This window comes from Falco punctatus (assembly GCF_963210335.1).
Source record: "Falco punctatus genome assembly, chromosome: 14".
Lineage (NCBI taxonomy): Eukaryota > Metazoa > Chordata > Aves > Falconiformes > Falconidae > Falco > Falco punctatus.
Genome location: NC_137594.1, coordinates 11,362,152 through 11,384,702, shown reverse-complemented (window position 1 = coordinate 11,384,702; position 22,551 = coordinate 11,362,152). Strand labels below are relative to the sequence as shown.

Sequence of the window (22,551 nt, the reverse complement as noted above, 5' to 3'; positions counted from 1 at the left end):
AAGAATATAAAAGCTCTGAGGTGCCTGGCTAGGGCATCTGTAAGGGCTCACTCCTCTCTGCACTTCTTGATACCTAAACCCATCTATTTTCACAGTTCACAGAAGCTTCATCACCTTCTAGACTTCTGTGCTTCTCTCAGAATGGACTATTATTTGCCCAGGTGGTTAAAATGTTATCAGAAGCAGGCACAGACCTACAGCGTTATCAGTATCTTGTTTCCACAGGACGTCAGGCTAAAAATAGGCACTTTTAAATCAAGTTTGGCACTGAACTTCTACAGCAGTTTTTTTGAATTTTTAAGGAGTTCTACTATTGTTTTCTTTTTTTCCTCCCCCCACCCCACCCCTTCACTCCTGTGGTCAGATTCAGGGTTATTACCGTTTTCAGCTTCAGGTTTTCTGCTGCAGACTCATTAAAGGATATTCCTTTCAGAAAATGTGATCCTATCTGAACAGGTACAGTGGGCAGTTCACACTGAATTGGCTGAGGTGGAGTCTGTCTCCTTCCTGTTTGCTGGGCTTCAGCTTCACTGCAACAGCCCTGAAATACAAAAGAACAGACCAAGTAGAAAGACATGAGAAAATCCTAATGTAAGTCCAGTGTTTATTTTTTTTTTCAATAGTCATTTTCAAGGTGAGAAGGGATGAAAGAGAGAACAGGTTTAGCAGATCCTACCTGAAGACTTGCTTCAATAGCTTTTGGGTTCAAGTGGAAGCCAGCTTTCATTGCATATTCACAATGGCCTAAACTCTCCAAAGCCACTTTGTAAGCCTGACGTTAAACAAAAAGTTGAGACAGCACAGGCATGTCAGCAAGTAAGCAAGCACGCAGTCACTGTGTCTGGATATATATATATATATAAGAATTGTTACATGGATGTACCCTACTCCCTTCTATGGCATACACACATTTATTATATAAGATTCTAATACTGTAATTCTCAAATACCTCATGGCTGCCTGTGGTACATATTTCTGCAGCAACATACTCCTTCCCTATTTCATTCCTCGGCCCACTGACTGTACTACATGCACATGAAAGCAGCAGACTTTAAAAACCACCTGCAAAGCACTGTCAATTTTCATGTTTAGCTCTTTGAGCTGATGTTCAGGGATTGCCACACTCTGTGAGCAGAAAAGTTGCTGAACTTCAATTCCTGCCAAACATCCATCACAGCCTCTTTCTCGCAGTCGAGATGTGGCCTGCAATGCAAAATAAAAATCCAGGGTAAAGAGGTTCAACATTAAACTGGGTCAAGCTTAATTAAATTTTAAAAAAGAGCAAAAAAAACCAAGAACCCACAGAGTTTAAAACATTATAAAGGATATGAGAAGCAGTACCTGGTAGAAAGTATCTGGAGGAGGTTATTTATTATAACTTAAACCTCCACTGCTACTCTGAAAGTGCAAATCTCACATAATTTGTACGGTGCACAGGTGTTGGCTAGCAACTTAATTCGACATTGTTTGCTGTTACTATTTCAGGTCCCTCTAAGGACTAAGGATCCTGTTACACAGGCCACATGATGACTGAGGTTACCAGAGGAGGGACTTGTAACTTCCACACAGAGGGTATTACTTGCCACGGAAACAGAAGATACATTTAATCATGTGTACAAACACTCCTGTGTACGTGAGAAGCTAAATTTTATAAAATCGAGGGTGATTACTGTGGTGCAATTTAAGAAGAGCCACACAAGATGAAGATCATCTTAGCACAGGAAGAGAATAGCTTTACGTATTATGATTTTGAAAAATAAGAAATACAAAAAGCCAAGTATCTAGTTTTAACTGTAAAATACTACACTACTGAGCAGGGTAAACCAAACAGAAATATACTCTCAGCTGCACCGAAGGCCTCAGATATGGCTTATTTTTTAGTCTAGGAAGGTGTCCTGCTTAAAGCAGCATGTCCAAACTGGGGATTTTTGGTACTACAGCCAATGGTCAGACACACTGCTCGCCTCATCAACACATACAAAATTACTGCATTTTCCGAGTATCTTAAAAAGAAAAAATAGTTTTGAGGTACTGACAAAGGATCATCTTAAATTTTACTCCGAAAGAGCAATGCCTTCTCCTGCCAAAGGGGCTGATTTTATATGGAAATATAATGGATTGACTTTCACTCTGCAAAGTTAAACTTTTGAAAGATCTCAGTATTTCAAATCTCCCTTGTATCAAAATGACTTGTATATTAGTCTATCAGAGACAGAACGCACATAAACGATTTATAGAGCACAGATTTTTCTTATGCTATCCTAAAACCCCACACGTAGCCTTCAGATTAGTTACTTTAGTCAATCATAAAAATTGAGAAGGCTCTTCTAGTGTCATTCCAGAAGCAGGGAGAATCTATATTTTTCTGTTCTCCCCATGTACATTTAAAAAGGGATTTGATTACTGTAATACTTGTACTGAACTCTATTTCAAAATACAGGTTTTATTAACAGAAACAGCTGAAGTAGGCTGTTAAGAAGGTAAAAGACAAAGTTAAGGTCCCAGATTCTGCAAACCTAAGTTTAATTTTAACGACATTTTAAACAAAATTGACAGCAATTGCAGGGCATTTCTAGGAATTGTAATAGTTTTAAGGGACTAAATATATTAAACATAAAATTAACTATTTTAATGCAAAAGGAGTAAAGCTATACCAGAATTAGACCTGTTAGGATTGTCTGTAATAAACCTACAGCACTCCCAAATCTTTAATGTATCCAGTGAAATAAATTTACGCTGCAGTAAAAGTTACAAATAATTCCTCTGCATTCATAGTCTAAAGGAAACTTGTTTGCTTTCATATACCTCACAGATGTTAGCTGACAAAAGGAAACCTTGACAAGATTTCCAGTCAAGATGATTAATGCACCTGTGTGGGCTGCCAAATTAAGACTTCAAAAGCACATGCTCCAAGTTACCTGAATTTAAGGAAACTGTGCACTCAGTGTCTGAATCCATTTTGATCTATCAGTCTGCAGGCTTCAATAGTGCAAGGGAAAGCAAAAAAGCTCTTAAAACTAATTTTCTTTGTCAAGTACTTTTTTTCAGCATGAAAAGTAAGGATTCTACAGATGGCTAGTGTTTGTGAAAATACAAGTCCAGAGAGCGGTACATTCAAGTAATACATTTAACATTCCAACAACTGATGGATCAAGCAACATCAAGTTTAACAGCATGAAGACAAGCATTACAAGTTACCATAAAGATTTTAAAGTCTAAAATAGAATCCATGCTCAAAATTTAAGAGAAATGGGTATTATCTAAATTATTTTTCATCAAGATTTTGCTCTGTTTGTGCAAAGACTTTTTGTATGGCGTTTTTTTTAAATGCCCTCTCTCTGCCAAACCACATTTGAACACTGTTAATTTATTACTAATGACAAAAAGCTGTTTCCACTTGTTTGCACACTCCTTATGTACAACCATATCACAAAGAAAACTTTACACAGGGCAAAGATAGTATAATCACCATATAGGTAAAACAAGTTTTAGCATCCAAAACTAACTTCACCATGTTCCCCCCCTTCAGATGCTACATGTCTTTAAAATCAGAGATTTTCTTCCTTTATTAAGGCATTCAGCCTGAATTTAGGTTTCACTAAATGTAACTGCCTTTTCACTAAATAGAATGTCACTGCAGCAAGACCTCCATACCTCTGCTGCTCCTCTCCATGATCTTATTGCATCTTCTAGCTCATTTGTGGGGCTTAAATTTGAGGCTCCAGCCCCACTAACATTCTTTCTCTCCTGAGCTACAGCTTCAGCAAAGCAAGAGTGTGCCACTGGCTGGACTTTCTGCAAAGCTTGTGACAGGAACTGGAAATGGACCTGCATCACCGTCAAGAAACATCGCCCAAGTACCTGTGGGAGAAGAAACACACCAGTTTCAAGCAAATAGATTTCATGGAAGTTTCCCTTCTTCCTTTTAGTTTCTTACCTCAAACAGTGAACAAAGTTAAACAGAGATCTTTTGTAATTAAAATAATGCTTCAGATCTTAAGTAACACATGATATTTAAGAATTTACATAGAAGGTGAACAGCGAGTGAGCATTGGTTTCTATGAATTAAGGGGAGATCAGACTGATCCCAAGTAATTTTTACTTCTGCACTCCAGTTACAATTATTTGAAGAATGAAAACCTTGTTAAGTTACTCAGCAATATTAAGTACATGAAACAAAAATGGGAGTAGCACATTCTCACAAGGACAAAGTAAACAGCAAAACCCACTTGCACGTAGACCTAGCTGAATTTATGTTAAAAATCCCCAAACAAACAAATCTGAGTAATTTTAAAATATTATCATAAAATCTGAAGAGTTCAATCCAGCGGTCTATCTTCCAAGCAGAGCAGTAACTGGTAATAAGCATGAAAAACATTTTGCCATATAACACAGCGGCAACACAGTGCCATTTTTAGAATATAATAGTGACTGCAGAATGCATGCACAAAGTTGCAGCCCTGTCACTTGCATTGTCTGACAGGAACTGCTAACGCTGGCACAAATCTCTTCAGAATATTTCACTGAAATGGGTCATGTAATACTCACTCGGAAAGCCTGAGGGAAGGCAGGGAAGCAAAGGGCTGCTGGTCCCTCCCCATACTCACTGGGCCGAGGGCAGCACCAGCATCGAGCTGGGGAGAGGGTGCCTACCTCTGCCAGGCAGAGCTGGGCTCCACGTCCTGGACCTCTGTCCCCTGCATGTTTGCATCCCCCATACACCTCCGTCTCTCACAGCAGTGCGAATGAGAATGAGAACCATGACCACAGACAGACATATGCCTCACTTACTACAAGCAAAACAAAACAGGTCACGCAAACTCCAGATTTAGGCGCAGCCACCACATGTGGAAGAACAGACAGGAGTGCAACCACCCAGAAGGACAACCTGGAGAGCACAGCAGCACAAACAGGAGTGCTCCGTCTACCTTCAGGGTCAGGCTCTCCTACGCAGACAAAAGCTACAACAAAGCGTAACTAGAACGTAGCAAAGAAGCAAGTATTTTCTGAATTACTGTAGAAAATATTTAAAAGATATTCAAAGCATTTTGTTTCTTTTATGGAGTTCGTCACACAAAGGGGTTTAAAAAGTATATTTGACTTTGATTTATTAAAAGAGACTCAACTTGAATTCCATTTTAGGAATAATTCATAAGATACACAGATAATGTACAAAGCCATCATGCCTTGGAGCAAATAAATCATCTGGCTTATTTTCAACTACATTCTTCTGGAATAAAAATATTCAGACACAGTGATCTAACTGGCAAGACTATAGTATCACAAACAGTTATATGCATTAACTATCTACTTCAGAAGAACCAGTGGTGGCAATGCTTTTTTCCATTGCATCCAGACTCCTTTTGACATTCCATTCTGGTTCAATCACTTCCCTTCTTTGTACAAGGCATAAAATTAAACATTTTTGGTAGTTCAGCTGACCTCTGAAAGTGGAGTTTGCCTTATTAAAAAAGAAGTCAGCAAATGATAAAATGAGTAACACTCCAACTTTCCTGGCTACAAGATTAGAAAGATTTATAAAATAACTGCAGGAAATGGCAACTGGTGATCTGAATATTTCTTTGTATGAAGAATACAGTTCTCAGGGGAGTAAGAAACTAGGACTCATTAGGAATTTCAAGCCGATTAAGTTTCAAAGAATATTTAAGGTACAGAGGTTGAAGTTTCCCCTGCCTGGGAATAGTGCTCAAAATAAACAAATGATTTAGGTTTTAAGTGGCAGCACACAACATTCCTAGTATAATTTACAATGTTAAACAGTAAAGATAAATAGTAACATCTGCTTTACTGAACGTCTATTTTGTTTGAAAAATAATCTATTTCAGTCTTCCTCAGAAATGGGTAAGGATGGTTTTAGCTGCTTAAATAAAATCCAAGTGGTAGAGGATTTTTGCACTGTTAAACACTCACTGCAGATGCCAAACTCCCTTTGCTTTAAAGTTCACTTCCAAAGAGCTCAAACTCTTGTCTTAACTGTGGGAAAGAAATACGACCGCCACTAGTTTAACATATAGAGCCAGGGTTGGCCAGCAATTATTGAAGTGTGTAAAGCAATATACTGAACCTCTGCTGCAAAATCTGCAGAACAATATTAGCATATGGATGTGTGTTTTCCTCTCACAGTTAAAGACACCACCATCTCTTTTCTGAGCTTTTTTCTTCCTACCTTCCCATGCAAAAGTGTTTGACTCTCCTGGTTTAGACCATACTAAGAGCTAAAACCTAGAGACTATGTAGTAATCAAAGATGAACTGGAATCATCACAAGTCTCAACTAGTAAGTTTTTCTTGGTAGTGGTGGTGTTTTCTTAAAGCATTTCTTAGAATCATTTAGATTGCATATACAATGAGGTCTTCAGCTTGCAAACTTTTTGTCCCAAGAAATACATCTCTAGCACCTTGACTTTCCTAACCCATTACCAGGTTGGACAGCTATCTAGCTCAGCAGCCAAATAACCTTACCTAAAGGAATCTGTCTTCCTGTTTAGGCAGTTGGAAGCAATGGGACTTTTTGGGGCGGTCTCTTGAGACCTCCTTGCCTCTGAAACAGATGGTGAGTTTAATCAAACTAGTTGCATACAAACAGGAGTGTCAGGGGGAAGATGCAGCATTACATTACTCTGTCCCATATTATCCTCCTAATAGAGGCACACGATCAGCTTTGGAATATTTTTCTGGACAAAGGGCACACACAAAATTTCCAGATTTCATTGCTAAACAGTGATGCCATGCCAATTCCCTGGCAAGCAAATCTTATTCAACAGATTGTTTAAAACAGAACACTACTACTAAAGTCAGGAAATAACCAGTTTCAGTCTTCCAATGATACAAATGCTGACCTGCTGTTCCAAGTAGCATTTTAGGTATTAAAATTCTCTCTTTTTTTTTTCTTCTCTTTTTTTTTCGGTCTATTTTCCTAAACAAAGCAAAGCACCACGACACACTTATTCAGTGGTTTCCCCCTTTTCCCTTAACAGAGTTCTTAATGGCTTTGGTAACGATAAGCCCTGTACACAACCTGTCTACCCACTGAAGAGACCAGATTAAAATAGCAATATAATGAAGTTAACAATGAGGTATGACTTAAACTGGTGTATCAGATTTTGAGATAACATTCTTTCCCACATATTACTGAAAGTGGGCAGAATTTTATTCATTTGTACTGTTTAGCAATGCCCTGCAATTCAGAAGAGTGATCTCACGACCAGAATACCACCAAGGGAAGACAGCATCCTGCTTACTGGAAAAAGAGTTATCTACAAGATAAACCAGATGCCAGCAAAGTCACACCTTTACTTCTACAGTATTGTGAGACATGGGCAACCTAACAGACTCGTTTCGGCTAACAGTCAACCTAAAAGCCCAGCAGCGATAATCTGATATTGACAGCTACTAAAATGGGAACTATAATTTAGCAAAAAAGCATTTAAGTGTTAAGCATTTTAAAAATGAAAAAGCAGCTATTAAAACATAATACAAAACATTTTTAAAGACAATGCTAGTAGATCTGAGAGCAGACCATGAGATTATAGACTAAGAGAAGAGCACAATGGCATTCCAGCAAGCTGTAGCATTTTCGACTGATTTGAAGCAGCTTTTTGCTACTAACAGTTCTTCAACTCAGAAAAGTCTCAAGCCAATCCCCACAAATCACAGGAAAGAAAAATTAGAAAAAATATTTAAATTGGGCTTTACCATGTTTGCTAAGGAAAGGCCACATTTTATATTTACTCAGACATTTTTGTTCCACAAGCTTCTTGTTCAAAAATCTTCAGTTATTTTATACACATAAAAGCAAAAAAATATCTCCATTTAATAAAAAATGAGGCATCCAAGTTAATATCCTGTGCCCATTCATGCTTCCCTTTTGTTTAGGAAGGCAACACATACATCTTTGTCACTACTCCCACTTTAAAGACAATACACCAGTTCTGTGTAACTAAACCAAGATTCACTATTTGTATTTTGCAGTAACGAGGCTGCTGCAAAGCTTGACAGAAAATGAGAAAATATACAAACTTTTTTCCACTTTTAATTTCACACACACACACAAACACAGAGGATATCCTTTCATGGTTTTACTAACAGAAGTATAGTTTTACTGCATTCTTCCAGCTCACAAAACTTTAACAACAGATCTGGAAAATTTAACATAAAAAACTCTTGTTCCCCCTGATTTCCAAGCTGTTACTCACCCATACAGGCACGTAACACCTGAGAATTCAAAGGTTTTTACAAGGGGAAAAGAAAAGGCAGAAAATAAAAATCAGTATTTGCATTTCTGAAATTAAGAAACCTTGGGACACTCCATCTGTCACCAACACTTTGATCAACCTTCTTATACATCCTGGCAGACATCAACTGTGAACTAGCAAGCTTTGTTCGGCTAAAAAGAAAATATTAAAAGCCTCATCCACTGCTGTCACAGTCCAGTTTGGGTTGCACAACATTTTTCATGCATGTTGCGTATGTTCATCAGAACTTGATTGTTCTTGATTGAAAGTATTGATGCTTTCTCAATACTGCCTTCCCTGTGGGCTAAGCACCCATCACAATAGAGAAAAATGTGTGGCACCACAGAAAAGCTATAGCTCTCTGCTAAATTTCTAAAGCCACCTGCTCTGCTTAAATTTCTCATTCTTCCTCAAAACATACAGCCTTTGCTGAGGAAGTCTTAGGAAAAGTACGTTTTCCTTAGCTGGGCTCGTGCATAGAAAAAAGCCTCATTCTCATGTCCTTCTCACGAATTTGGGATTCCGTCCTCTTACCCCACCTTGAATTACAGCTCACCTCCCACTGCTTCCCTAATACCAGGCTCATCCCTCAAATAAGAGGCTCTGGAGTACCTATTCATAGGATATTCCTGAGCTGCCTCTCAAACATTCGACCATCTCTCAATTCTTTCTCAGAGTTTTAAAGTTCTTTCAGTCATCTACTAGAGAAGCTGCAAAAGCAACTTCAAATATTACTATATTTTCCCCCCCTTATATTTTCCAAGGAAACAACTACACTGTCTCTCACACTCTTTTCCCCTTGTTTCCCTGGTCAGCTAACTGATGAAATCAGGCAAGCCCTTCATATTTTTCTGATTCCATTAGGAATTTTTTAATCCTGCTGGTAGTTTTACTAAATGTTAAATTTTCTATAGACTGAGGGGGGACAGGGGGACACGACACGACCCCAAACCACACTAACTAAAGTTTCAAAATAAACAGCCTGGTCTTCAAATCACAGGAATGCAGAGTAGGAGAGGGTATCAAAAGGTCATCCTCCTGTCCCAAGCAAGGAGTAATCTCACCTGGGTCAGTTTTGCTAGATGCAGGTTTAACCTGTTCTGTAAGTTCTGCATGATGGAGGCTCCCTACCCTTTGTAGCAGTCTGTGTCAGCACTTCACTAACATTACAAAGTATTTCCACAGCATCTAATATGAATCTTCCTTTCTGAAATTTTAAGTTCATTACTTCTTGCTCCACCTTGCATGGACACGAAAAACAGAACATTGCCATGTCTTCCAACAGCTTCTTACATACCTGGACAATTCTGATTTTCCTTCTTGGTCTTCTTTTCCGTAGAGTCAGTCTTCTCAATTTGTCCTCTGAAGTCTTATTTCCTGCATACCTGATTACTCTTGCTACTGACCTCTGGTGTCTCTCCAGTTGTTCACTATTTGTCTTAAGAGCAACAGCAGTGGTGCATGGGTGCACTGTTGTAATTAAGGCCATAATAACCAGTGAAGAGTTGAATGCTTAATTCATGGTTCTTGCAGGTTACAGTCACGTTAAATACACGACAACTGCCTCTCTGCACAACAGCAACAACACTGATTTATTATGTGCAACTGCACAACACTGACTCCTACTCAATATACATCTACCACAAGCCCAAGAACTGTTCCACAATTGCTGCCACTTGGGAGGCTGAAAACTTCTATTGAAATATTGTAACATTCCATTTTCCCCTCTGAATTCAATCCCAACTGGAAAACTCATTTGTTCAATTCAGATTATTTTTATATCAGCAGGTCTTCCATCCTACTTATATCACGTACTTTCAAGTCACCTACAAACAAATATATTCTCTGTACCGAACTCTGCCAAGGTCCGTTTCAACAATGAGCAACTGATAACAGTTTCCTGGGCACAATCCCCCAGCTAGCTTGCCCATATACTTAAGTCATTTAAACCACGCTCCCCACTGACGTCTAACACAACCATGCGCGTCAGTGTCAAATCCTTAATTTTTTGCTCATTCTTAAGCAGAAGCAAAATGCAATACCTGCCACATTACGTAAAAAGATCCCATAAATCTGGTGTATTTACTTTTTAAAGCCATGTGCAAGATGCAGTTTTAATTAGGGAAAAATATAAGAAAAGTACAATGACAAGTAGTCAATTTCCACAAGATATGCCTATAAAGAAAACCAAACAATCCAGCTGTTTCACCTGCATTCTCTTTACATTTGTTCCTACCATAGAGCTGCCTGCTGAAGAGAACACTGCAGTTGCACATGGAGCTCAGGAACAAGGGTTAAGTCTATACTGGTCAAGCAGGGACCAAAGCCAGTTTCTCTACCTTTGCTTTAAGCTGGTAGGACACACGGCCAACTTACGCAAACAGTGCGTTGCTTTTGCTCAAGAAATCCACTCACCACTGCAGAAGCACTCTCCCCATACTATGTGGGGCCGGGTATGAATTACCATCTAGAATTGCTTGACTAGGTTTCAAAGTCCACCAAAGAACCCTTGAAGACACGCAGTGCTTTGTATGTTTTTGTTCTTTTTAAATTAGTCTTTTGGCACAGGTATAATCAAGGTCTTTAATCGCATAAATTCGTGATTCTTAAATTACAAAACCATTTTTTCCCCCACAGCCTTAGCTAAACATTGTGATGTTATTAGATTGTTTTCAAAAATACTAGTTGACAGAAGACATTTATAATAAATATATAGCCAACCTTACTTCATTCTATATTAAGTATACAACACTGAAAACTCTCAGTCATATTTCTCATTACAATTATGTACTACAAATAGCATTCTACTTAACTGCTTTCTTTCTAAGCTGTGTGGTTACAGAAAGCAGATAATGCTTGATAAGCATGTGTGTGTTTCATCCTTAAAGTTACCTGAAACCTAAATCAAAAATAAGAGAACTCAAAAATAAGTTTTACACACAGGATGGAATTCTGTAGGAATAAGTTTGCAAGGATTGTGTAAAGAATTATGTCAAAACATGAGAAATTACTTAAAACACCAGGGATTCACATATGACTATCACTTAACACTGCCTGTTACCTAATTAAGACATTTACAACAGGAGAAATACCCAGAAATACCGAGCCAGGCAAGATGGGAGTTGGGGATTCTCAGCTTCAACACGTCTGAATTCTGACTGCTATGCACTTGCTGCCAGCACGTGGAAATTAGAGCAAAGTCATGACAAAATTTTACAGCACAAATCTCCCAAGCTAGCATGGTATTTTCCTTTTAATCACAACAGCCTGAAACCACAAAGATGCTTTGAAGAGTGATAACACTAATTTTACATAAATTCTGATTATTAGTCAATTAACATGAAGTTTTACACTAACACTGATGACAATGTGCCACTCCCAAGTGCACAGGTTTCCTCTCAGAATGGATAATATTAAGGCAAGCATAGGTTAATTTAGAATATGACAGCTCAGTATCATTAGACATCATTAGCTAACAAACCAGGAAATTGTTTATTTAGTTGATTTGGAGGTGGTGTTGGTTGGTTTGGTTAGGTTTTTTTGTTGTTTTGCATTATTGCTGTTGTAGTGGGTTTGTGTGGAGGGCTGTGCTCGCGGGGGCACAGGGTGGCTTCTGTGGGAGGGTGCCAGCAGCTTCCCCCGTGCCCGATGGAGCCGATGCCAGCCGGCTCCCAGACGGACCCGCTGCTGGCCAAGGCCGAGCCCGGCAGCGACGCTGGCAGCGCCTCTGGGATAACGGGTTTCAAAAGGGGGAAAGTTCCTGCGCAAGAGCAGCTGCAGGGGGAGAGGGGAGGGAGCCCGTGGGAGAGCAACAGCCCTGCAGCCCCCCAGGCCAGGGCAGGAGGGGGCCGGGGGGGCTCCAGGCGCCGGAGCCCGTGGGGAAGCCCCCGGCAAGGCAGGCTGTGCCCCCAGCCCCGGGGGGTAACGGGGAGCAGACCCTCACCCGCAGCCCCTGGGACCCCAGGCCGGGGCCAGGGATGCCCGGAGGAGGCTGTGACCCGTGGGCAGCCGGGCTGGAGCAGGTTTGCTGGCAGGACTTGTGACCCTGTGGAAGGGACCCAGGCAGGGGCAGCTCATGAAGAACCACAGCCCATGGGAAGGACTCAAGTTCAGAAATTCATGGAGGACTCTCTCCCGCAGGAGGGACCCACGCTGGGGCAGGGGCAGAGTGTGAGGAGGAAGGAGCGGCAGAAACAGCATGTGGTAAACTGACCGTAGCCCCCATTCCTGTCCCCCTGCGCCTCTCAGGTGGAGAAGGTAGAAAAATCAGGAGTGAAGTTAAGCACAGGAAAAAGGCAGGGGTGGGGGGAAGGTGGATTTTTTTCCTGATTTGAATGGTAGTAAATTGAACTAATCTCCCTGAGTTGAGTCCATATTGCCCGTGCCAGTATTTGGTGAGTGATCTCCCTGCCCTTACCTCAACCCACAAGCTTTTTGTTCTATTTTCTCTCCTCTGTCTGGGTGAGGGCGGCAGTGATCAGAGCAGCTTCAGTGGGCACCTGGCATCCAGCCAAGGTCAAACCATCACAGTTATTTTCCAACTAAGCAGAGTTTCCCCAAAGAAGATAGAGGTTGTTGGATTACAAAGTTGTAAGTTTAAACCAAATAGATCACCATTTAGAATTACATACATAGTACAACTTAATTGTAACTCACCTTTAAATAGAGTACAAGTTCGTAAACAGAAATACCTACTAAATATCTAACTCAATGAAGCTGGAAGCCAGGCATGGCAAATGACTTCCTACTTTCCAACAAGAAAACATAAGAAATCAAGAGTTTCTCTTTTTGCCAGCATTGCCCACAAATACAAAGCAAGGCAGAGAGAACTCCTGGTGTAGAAGCAGTTTTGAAGAGAAGTCAAATTAAGGGACTATACAAATTCACATGCAATACAGTATCCCCCTCAAGGTAACTTACCTCAATGTCTTGTAGGCTGAACTCTTTTTGATCTTTAAAGTTTGCAGCTCCTGCACTCAGTTCCATCAGCATTTTTGCTATTTCTGGTTTTATTGCTGCTGTGAGTCGACTCGCTGCTTCCATGACATGTTCCTGCACGTCTTTCAGTTGCATAGCTGCCTTAGAATAGTGTGAGTTCCTAAATACACTGCTGAAAAGGTCTGTAAGGAAAGTGCTTGTACGGCAAAACACATTGAGTGCATCCAGGTATTTGGAGATTCCCTGCTGGATGTCTGCGATCGGAGTAGTATGGGACACAGGGTGGTTACAACTGCCCGCAGCAGCTGAGGAGACCAAAGGGGATGCTGGGGTTGTACATGCCAGCGGTGCGCTCAGGGTCCTGCCTAGCTCAGGCATTTGATACTGCTGGTGTTGCTGCACTTTCTGCTTGGACCCGCCAAGCAAAAAGCGCCGCTTATAGTCCATTTTGCTTTCTTGTGCACTACAGCAATACATAAGTGAGTGCTTGTCCAAAGATTCCTTGAATTAACAATCACTTGTCAAACTCCTCCTTCAAATATATAGTTATGTACAGTAACAGTGGAGTACTGTGTACATAGGTTTCACAAAAGGCATTTCAAAAAGGCAAGCGTCTGTATAATCTGTATCAGCAGTGAGAAAGGCAGCAGATTTGCTGACTTCGTATTTCAGTGTTCAGTGCAGCCCTGCTGCAGTTATAAACTGTACTCAAAAAGCAAGCCGAAGTATCTTAATAATGCTCTGTCTCGTTTGGTATTCCACTCTGCACACAGAAAAGCAACACTGGAGCAGAGAAGTTATCGTCTACGATTTCTTCATGAGCATATTATTGTCACTTGCTGTGACGTCTACAAAAGTTATTTTTTTCAATGCAAATAATAGTTTTAGAAGCAATATCTTAAAACAATTTTCCCATTAGTAATACCAGGAAAAGTGGAGCAAACCACCGATCAACAGCGATTGTAAAAGCAGTGCAGAGGCTCCTTTCTTGAAAAAGCAAATCCTTACGTCAGCAGATCAAGTATCTTCAAATGTCTTGACAGATCCAGTCTGCCAAATTAGTTCACTTGTAGTGTCTCTTCTTAATACGGGGAGGGGAGGGGGGGGTGGGGGGGAAATCTGGACTCTGTTTACAGAAGACTTTGCAAATATAAGCTATTAAAAATTAGAGTGTTTATTATTGCAAGCCTTCTTCCCCTTTCCTTGTTTGTTGAGGTAGTTGTTTCCGTTGTAACATTAAGAAGTGGTGCTTCCAGACTGCATTTGCCCTCAATTGTAGACTCAGAACAAAAATGCACAAATGTATTTGTAAGGCCTCTAGGTCATTTCCTGTGAAGGGGAAAAAAAAAAAGTTTAAAATGTTATGGAACATTGAGAAGGTTTAAGATTTTAACTCCTGCAGTGTCCTGTTATACTTTCTAGGCCTATGTTGTCAACAACGCACGAGATCGAAAGGAAGGGAGAGTTGCACTGGCATTTTAAAAGGCAGTTACAAGCTGGTGTCATCCTGTTGCTAAACGCAACGCTGCTGAATATTTTCCTATTATTTCTCCTGTTCTAGCCTGTCAAACTTAAAGAGTGTAGTTAATCCCCAGTGCAACCCTTACACAGTTAACAACAGCAGAAGGCTATTAATGCAGAGCTCAGGGGGAGTTAATCCCATTTTCTAACCTCATCCTTTTAAAATAATTTAAGAATTAAGTCAATGAAACCTTTTTTCACACACTATAATTTATAGCAGAAATCTGAGAAACCCATTCATTTTAATAATTTACTAAATCAATGATACAGGTCCTCGAGCTTTTTTTCAGTACAATGGCAGACAAAACTGTCTATATCCTAACTGAGTTTAGCTGAAAAATACAGCATACACATCCCATTGCAGATGACAGACAGCATCTATTCACACACAAGAAATTATATGAGGCAGAACTGCCTAACAGATTGGCCTAAATAACGCTCTCACCAGACATGAAAGTAAGGAGGAAATACAGCTTCTAGCACTGCCCTGGTCCTGCTAGCAAACTGGTGCAACTGGAGAGCCAAGAGTGCTTTCTTGAAGGCCTTTGTAGGAAGGTGAACAGAGTGTGAGCAGTGAGAAAGGGTCAGTTTGCAGCAGGACACGTTGATGGCCAGGCTGGAGAAACTGGAGTTTCAAAGGTCTTTTCCAACCTAAATGATTCTATGAATCTGGAAAAGGGCATGAAGATTTTTAAGCCCTTACCCTTACCCAAACACAGCTCTTAACTGCAAAGGGCTTTGCATCTCGTGATCATGTTTGCAAGTTGGAGTCATATATCCATACAATGGTCAGTTATCCTAGGTACTCATTTACCTATCTTTACAGACAGATTTTATATAAACACACACATATATTTATACACACCTGTGCGTGACAATATTTTTATTTTTTTAATGCACTATGAATTTACAGCTTGCCAATTAATCCCACCTCAATCATCTTCCTGTCTTCTGTGCCAGAGTTAGGACTGCATTGACCTAATTACCTCTTACCCCACCAGGGGGGTTAGGGTGAGCAACCCCACACTAATGTCCTGAACAGGTAACTTTCTACAGCGTTCCCTGCTTTGAGACAGAAATGTTCTATTTCTTGAGACTGCAGAAGACACCGATTAACAATGTCAGGACATTATCAGAAGGAAAGCACAATGTGGAGAAAATTTGTTCATTCAGTTTATCTAGTCCTAGCTATTAGTCACACTTTAGGCTGCTCTCTCCCTCTCCTACACAGACACATAACTTGATCTCATCAAATAAGGCCATTCTTTTTTTTTACTGCAGCAATTGCAATGTACAAGGCTAATATCAAACAATAATTCATAATAGGATTTTCTTCCCTAAGCACTTGAAAGACTAATCCAGATGTAACAGGAAGGAGCCCTTTAATTCAACAACACAGTGTTCCTTTAGCTGTTAGATTTGAGATATGAAACCTGTATTAATATTGTCAAAATGGTTGGGGAATACAGATTTAATCTTCAGTCAAAATTTCTTATTCCCACCTGTCTGAACAAACAGGATATCAACTCATTCACACAATGTGTTTTGACACATATGTATGATACAAAAACCTCACAGATAAAAAAAAAAGGCAAGACATAGCAGGACAAAACAATATATAGAACCAGATAGTTCACACCCACTAAAACAACACACAAGTTGTTCAGGAAGCCATTGCTGCAGGGGGTTCTGCTTCTGAGATCTAGCGCAAATATTCTTAGGTATTCCAACTTTTTAAAACATGATAAAAAGATAAAACACAACAGAAATTTCCATACACATTTCAGTACCCCTTAAAATACTCTAAGTCGATTTCTTTCTTTCCTAACTACTTTATACTTCTCTCAATATTCACACTGAATGCATGAAAATGCAATAAACCCATTAAAAATTGAATTTTCTGGGAGGTCTTGATATTATACATATAACTGAAAATGGTTTTGTCTTGCTTTAACAAGCTATGATGCCTTACAGTGGAAAGCATGATCAAATTGGTTTTCCTGATTGCATAAAAATGTAGATGGAACAAAAGAGTTGGTTAATTTATATGCGTTGTATAAGTAAATTGGTGATTATTTTCCCTAAGTAGACATGAATTTCACATTGCAGAGGAACTTAAGAAATGCTTATGAAACATCTAAATGTTAATTAACACCAAAAGCAGAAAAAGCTAAGAAGGGGGTTTCAAGCTATACAATACTGAGTTGGATAAGCAAATTAGAGATGCACTACAATTTGGTGGTTCTGATTACACACTGATTATTATTACACTTTCAGGATCAAGTTAAGACACTGAACTCACCATCTGAAACTGCCTGATATTTAGCCAATGTATAAAACTGCTACCTCCTAAAAGAACATAAATGCAATGGGGGAGGGGGAGGGGGAAAGGTGTTTTCATATCTTCTACAGATTATAAACAAACATGAGAAATCATTGTGGTTTACTTCTAGACAATTTCATAGTCAAAGCTGCATGTACTTATTCAACATGCAACTTACGATTACTTGACAACTTCAACATTCCCTTGTAATAAAATCAGCACAAAAGCTTAAAGAGCTTATATCTTCAGCATCTAAAGAGGTATTTATTTAGAGGGAGGAAAGCTACAGTTTTCAACACTTCTCAACACTAGGCATGCAGGTAAATGCTACGTATCTTACACTTTCTCTAATGAGATCTCCAACATGCTACGTACAAAATAAACATTCTTCCTTTTCCATCTTTTCCCGAAAAACTGAAGTGGAGAACATTCCCACACTCTCCTCTCCCTTCCCCAGTGCTATGGTTCCCCCACTGCTCTTGGTGCATGGACTAAACTGGTGGCTCCATATTGTAACTATCTGAACTTTATACCAAATCTAAATCTTGCCATAATAGCAGGAAAAAAACCCAAATAAACCAAAGTGGCTCATTCTAGTGATACAAGAACAGCATGCTATCAATCAAAAAATATAAATGTTAAGCTTGTACTTTACTTCGCAGAAAACAAAAATATTCACAGAAATCAAATGTAGAAAATATAAAAAATGTCAGCACGCCATAAATAAACTGCATTCCTTCCTTTATGTAATCAAGACCAAAACAGTGTTCTTCCTATACTATTAGACATTATAAATAGAACTAATATATAATATAAAAACCAAGCTCCATACTGAACACTATGCTGCTGAAAGCTGTAAAACACTACTGAAAAAGCTCACCACGTTGTTTATGCGTTTATACATGTTTATAGTTAAGGAACTGCTACTAGTTTGAACTATTTGAACTTCCACAGAGAATCAAGCAGATATCTAAACGAGCTGCTCTAAAAATGGCATAGAGGAAACAGAAATTGCATGAAAATGACTGCTTATGCAAATCAAGTTCACTATTCTTTTTCTAAACGCAACATCCCCAATTTTTTGCTTAGATACTTCCTAGAAACTTAAAAGTATTTCCTCCATATTCACTGACTGTAAGAGACAAATTAACAGGGAAGACTTTCAACAAACAGAATCTGGCACCTCCCAGTTTCTGTTCTGGGCCAGCAACAAGCAGTCTAATCCCCCATCCATCCAGTTTGGGATGGCCCTCCTAGAAACGGCGGCAACTTTTTCCCTGAATCAACACAGGAAATTGAGCAGAGGAAGTAGTAAGTAAAACGTACAAGTCTTTCACTAGTTGGTTTAGTTACACAATTACCCATACTATCAACTTCCTTTCAGACAACTTCATTTACCATCCACATGAATGCTTTGCGGGCCATAGTGGTTAAAAACTTTCTGATTTAAAAAAAAAAAAACTTTTTTTCAGGCTTTAAAAAAATTCCGATCTCAGTTTTAAAAACTGATTGCAAAGATGTTCTTTATGAATTCTACTGTCCTTTCAGTGAATGTGCAATGTAACATATACAAGTAAGATAACCCAAAATACTTGAGCTAAACTTTCTGAAAGTAACACTTCCAGATATTGCACATCCGGTTTAGTTTTATGAGACAGATTCCAAATCTCAGGATGAACAAGCACCATTCATGTGAAACAATGAAATATGAAAGCAACTAATTCAATTATTGTTCCAAAAAAAAGTAGCTCCAAAAGAAACAACCCAGAACAGCGAGATTGCTTACCAGGGAAAAGCCTGAACAAACAAAGCCTACAGCAAGGCCAAAAGGCCAGCCAGCTGCTAGAGCCAAGGGCCTCCTGTCCAGAACACACCAATTCCCTCTCGCGTTTAGTCACACAAAGCCCGTGCAAATCCACAAGTTACTCCGCTATGGAAGGCATCATTCCACCTTCAAGTTCTGCTGTCACTGATGTGTACATCAGATTCATCAGCTGGCCAGGCCACCCAACATCCAAATGGGGATACCTTAGAAAAGAATTCAAATATCCCAAATGGTCTTCAACACTCGAGTAGCAAACCGGGAGCAGAACTGTAGGGGAAGCCCACACCCTATTTCCTGAACACCAGTCTTCCACTGGCTGGCTCAGAACGAAAAGCGTCACCTGCCAAGGCCCAAGGAACGTCAATTTGTGTATGAGCACCTCACAACACACCTCCAAACATCCTGACCAAGGGTACGCAGCAGCCTCAGGCTGAGACCCCCAGCAGAGAGCAACACCCAGCCCTGACCCAAAGCCAAGCACACAGCACATCGCAAGATGGGCTCCACTGCTCTGCTCCCCCCCAGCGCACACTGGAGAGGGCGAAGGCAGGGAGGTGACAGCAAGGACAGAAGAGACAACAGCAAGGGATTCTGGAGAAGGGAGCACTGAGAGTCCCAACTATGAAAAGGCTTCAAACCAGTAGCCTACATGAAAGCACAGGCACAGTACTTAAACATGAAAAATTGAAATTCAGTCCCGGATAGGGGCCTTGTAAAGCAGACCATACCAGCACGCCCAAGACACAAATGAACCATACCAGACCCTCATCCAGAGGGTAGAGCCACAGGCTGTGTTCAGTGTAAGGGGTTAGTTCTGGCTTCTCCTTTTAGACAGGCTACTAACTGTAGGTAAGAACATCAGTGAGCTAAAACAGATGGTGGAAAATCTTTCCTCCAAATAAACTTTTCTGAATCCTCCTAAACAAACAGGTTAAGCAAAACAGTCAAGCGGTCCCAAGTACTTTTGGAGCAGGATTTTAAGACAGACATCAATATAGCATCCTACAGATTTTTAACTCTTGAGTTGATTCATTTTACACTATCCCAAACTAAAAATGGATTACACCTACAGCTATACAGTGTGTTCAGCATTTACAAAACATACCCATTCAAAAATACAAGAAATTGGAAACCACATACCAGAGATTCTATATAAAGAATATTAGAATTTCAGTCACAAGTCTCATAACATGAGAAATTAAATTCTGATTTCAACTACATCATCTCCATTACTCTCAATTAATACATCATACCTATTAATATTAAAATTGCCATAAGAATGACAACTGTGTAATATACTCAGGCCATCCATAAAGAGGAAATGCATAGAACGGGGGTGGGGCTTTAAAAATTTCTTTCAAATTTTAAATGCTGTCTTGGACATAAAACTTTTCAGAGTAATACAAGAGCTGAAACTCTGTTTTGAAAGTTAAAACTTTTCAGTCAACAAGAAAAGCCATCTCCAAGTAATGCTGACTGGCAGAAAATATGCATTAATCTCTGACACCAACTATTTTGCACCTGTAATTTCTTACCAACACATCATAAATACTTAAAGCATGCAAATGCTTTTATAGGGGTTGACAAGTATCATTATCTTCAGCAGCAGGGCAAACGAGGCTGACAGTTTCTCAGGCCTCACTCCACGCAGCTGTCAGGATGCAGGCACACGATGAAATCCCCAGCAGCCCGCGAGCACCAGCAGGGAAAGGACACGCGTCCTGGTAGCTCAGCCTATTGTCAGGCAACACACGTCACCAAACCCCAATTGCTTTTGGTCAGGGGCCCGGACTTGGGCTACAGAGCCAGAAAGGAAAGGCAACCTCGCTTTTCAAGACCGATAGCCTTTCTAAAAGGGTGGGCTGCAGCCACGAGAAGACCCAGGCACCCCCTCTATGATTTTTTGGTTGCTTGGTTTTTTTGTCATTGAAGTTGTAAAAATCTCCTATTAGAGGATGACAAGGGGAAAAAGAGGAGGAGAGAGAGAAATAGCCTATTATACCAACATCATTTTACTTCTTGTTAGCTCATGAATTGCTTATTGGGATTCCTTTTTGGCTGCTTGCCCAGAGCAGTTGGAGGAAAAAACCAAACCAAAACAAAAAATAAGCAAGCCAACCGTTAGCAATCCCATGAAGCTCCAGTTGGAAACACCCACCTTCAAGGGTCTTCCCTTCCTAATACCAACTCACCACTCCAGCTGCTCTCCTGGCCACTTACTCCAGCATTAGATGGTTGTCAACAGCCACAGTGTTAAAACCAGTTCAGTGCCTTCCCTCCCACCAGTTGGGGACCATAGCTCACAGGATATACTCTACGGGGACTGTGTAGTTAGTTTAACCTGATCGTCCTATTTCAATGTATGCAAACCTAAACAGAACAACTTATTAATACAGAAACTGATCTCATTTACCAGTGAAGCAATTACAAACAGAAACATGGAGATTTTTTAAACCTAAATCGAAGGCTTCAGCAAGTTGGTTTTATTAACTCAAAGACCGATTTCACCGATGAAATACTTATCTAATACTCACAGACAGTCTCTGAACTAATTTATTATGTCTCTGTCTAGAGTTTTCTTCCCTTCAAAATGACCCTCCTTGAAACAAACCTATTAACTCCTTTGTTTCTTTTGCACTTAGACTAAAAAAAATCCTCTAGAGGCACAGCTATGCTAGATGCCCTAAATGACAAGCAAAGACAAAAATACCCCCATGCCCTGCCCTCCCCAAAAATAAACCACCACCAACTCTGTTGTGAAAACCACTCGGAAACTGAGAGAACTGGAAAAGGCTGAAGAACGCTGTATTTCTGGAGCTACGTAAGGGCTAAGAGTCTTGCCTGGTCAGCACTACACCACCTCGCTTCCAACCCTTAACCCTCCAGAAAAGAATCCATAGCTTACACTCCCTATGAAACACACATGGAAGGTAGGTATCTCTGAATCAGATTTAGAGTTGTCAGTCCACTGAGCTGGATTTTTCCAGGGCAGAGCCTACAGTGTGTCAGGACACGTCTTACCTTTTGTTTGAACTAAAACACGTAATACACCAAATAGCACAAACTCAAGTCTCAGCAATAAGATATAACAGCAAAAGGAAACATCGGTGAAAGGAATGTGTTAAACCAGACCTTTCAGACACGGGTGCCTCCCTGAACGTCAAAAATAGATGTCCGTGTCAGATCAGGATCACTGTTTCAATCCTCCCTTGGCAATAGGTGCTTATGTTATCTATTTTGAAAGCAGGACCAGCTCCCTTCTGACAGAGAACTGTGGGTGCAGATAAAAAGGAAAAGAAAATAACGTCTATTTTCTTTTGGTTCAGTAGCCTAACAAAGCATTTGCACGCAGCATGAGAAATTCCCATGCAATGTGATTGTCAGCCAGAGGAGACTCAAGATTCCACCTCTCATCTCCCAAAAGGGTGCACTTAACATCAGCCACAAGCATACTCTCTCCTGCTCTCTCCCCAGAGCTGTAAAATGCGCTAAGATGAAGAAAAGGCTCACAGGAACACAACAAGGGCGAGCGTGAACAGCACAAGCTTTCTGTAGAACAGGCACAGCTCTGCCTCCCAGAAAAAGTTGCCTACAGAATTCTTTAATTCTGGGCACTACCTGCAGGACTGCTTGGGAAAAGATGCCTGAACACACTGAAAGCCAGGCACTTGCAGCCAACCATCGCAAAAA

General features: G+C 40.2%; 1 protein-coding gene across 3 annotated transcripts in view; it reads right to left on the bottom strand.

Moving 5' to 3' along the window:
* GARRE1 (granule associated Rac and RHOG effector 1) overlaps nt 1–22,551 on the bottom strand; it is a 63,327-nt gene that overhangs the window by 17,858 nt on the left and 22,918 nt on the right. For all 3 annotated transcript variants that reach the window (XM_080364988.1, XM_080364989.1, XM_080364990.1), the window contains 5 exons: nt 13,175–14,521; nt 3,655–3,861; nt 1,063–1,203; nt 677–772; nt 380–541 (listed from right to left, as the gene is read on the bottom strand). In XM_080364988.1, the coding sequence (XP_080221114.1) occupies nt 380–541; nt 677–772; nt 1,063–1,203; nt 3,655–3,861; nt 13,175–13,669 (1,101 nt within the window). In that variant the 5' untranslated portion in view covers nt 13,670–14,521. The remainder of the gene's footprint in view (nt 1–379; nt 542–676; nt 773–1,062; nt 1,204–3,654; nt 3,862–13,174; nt 14,522–22,551) is intronic.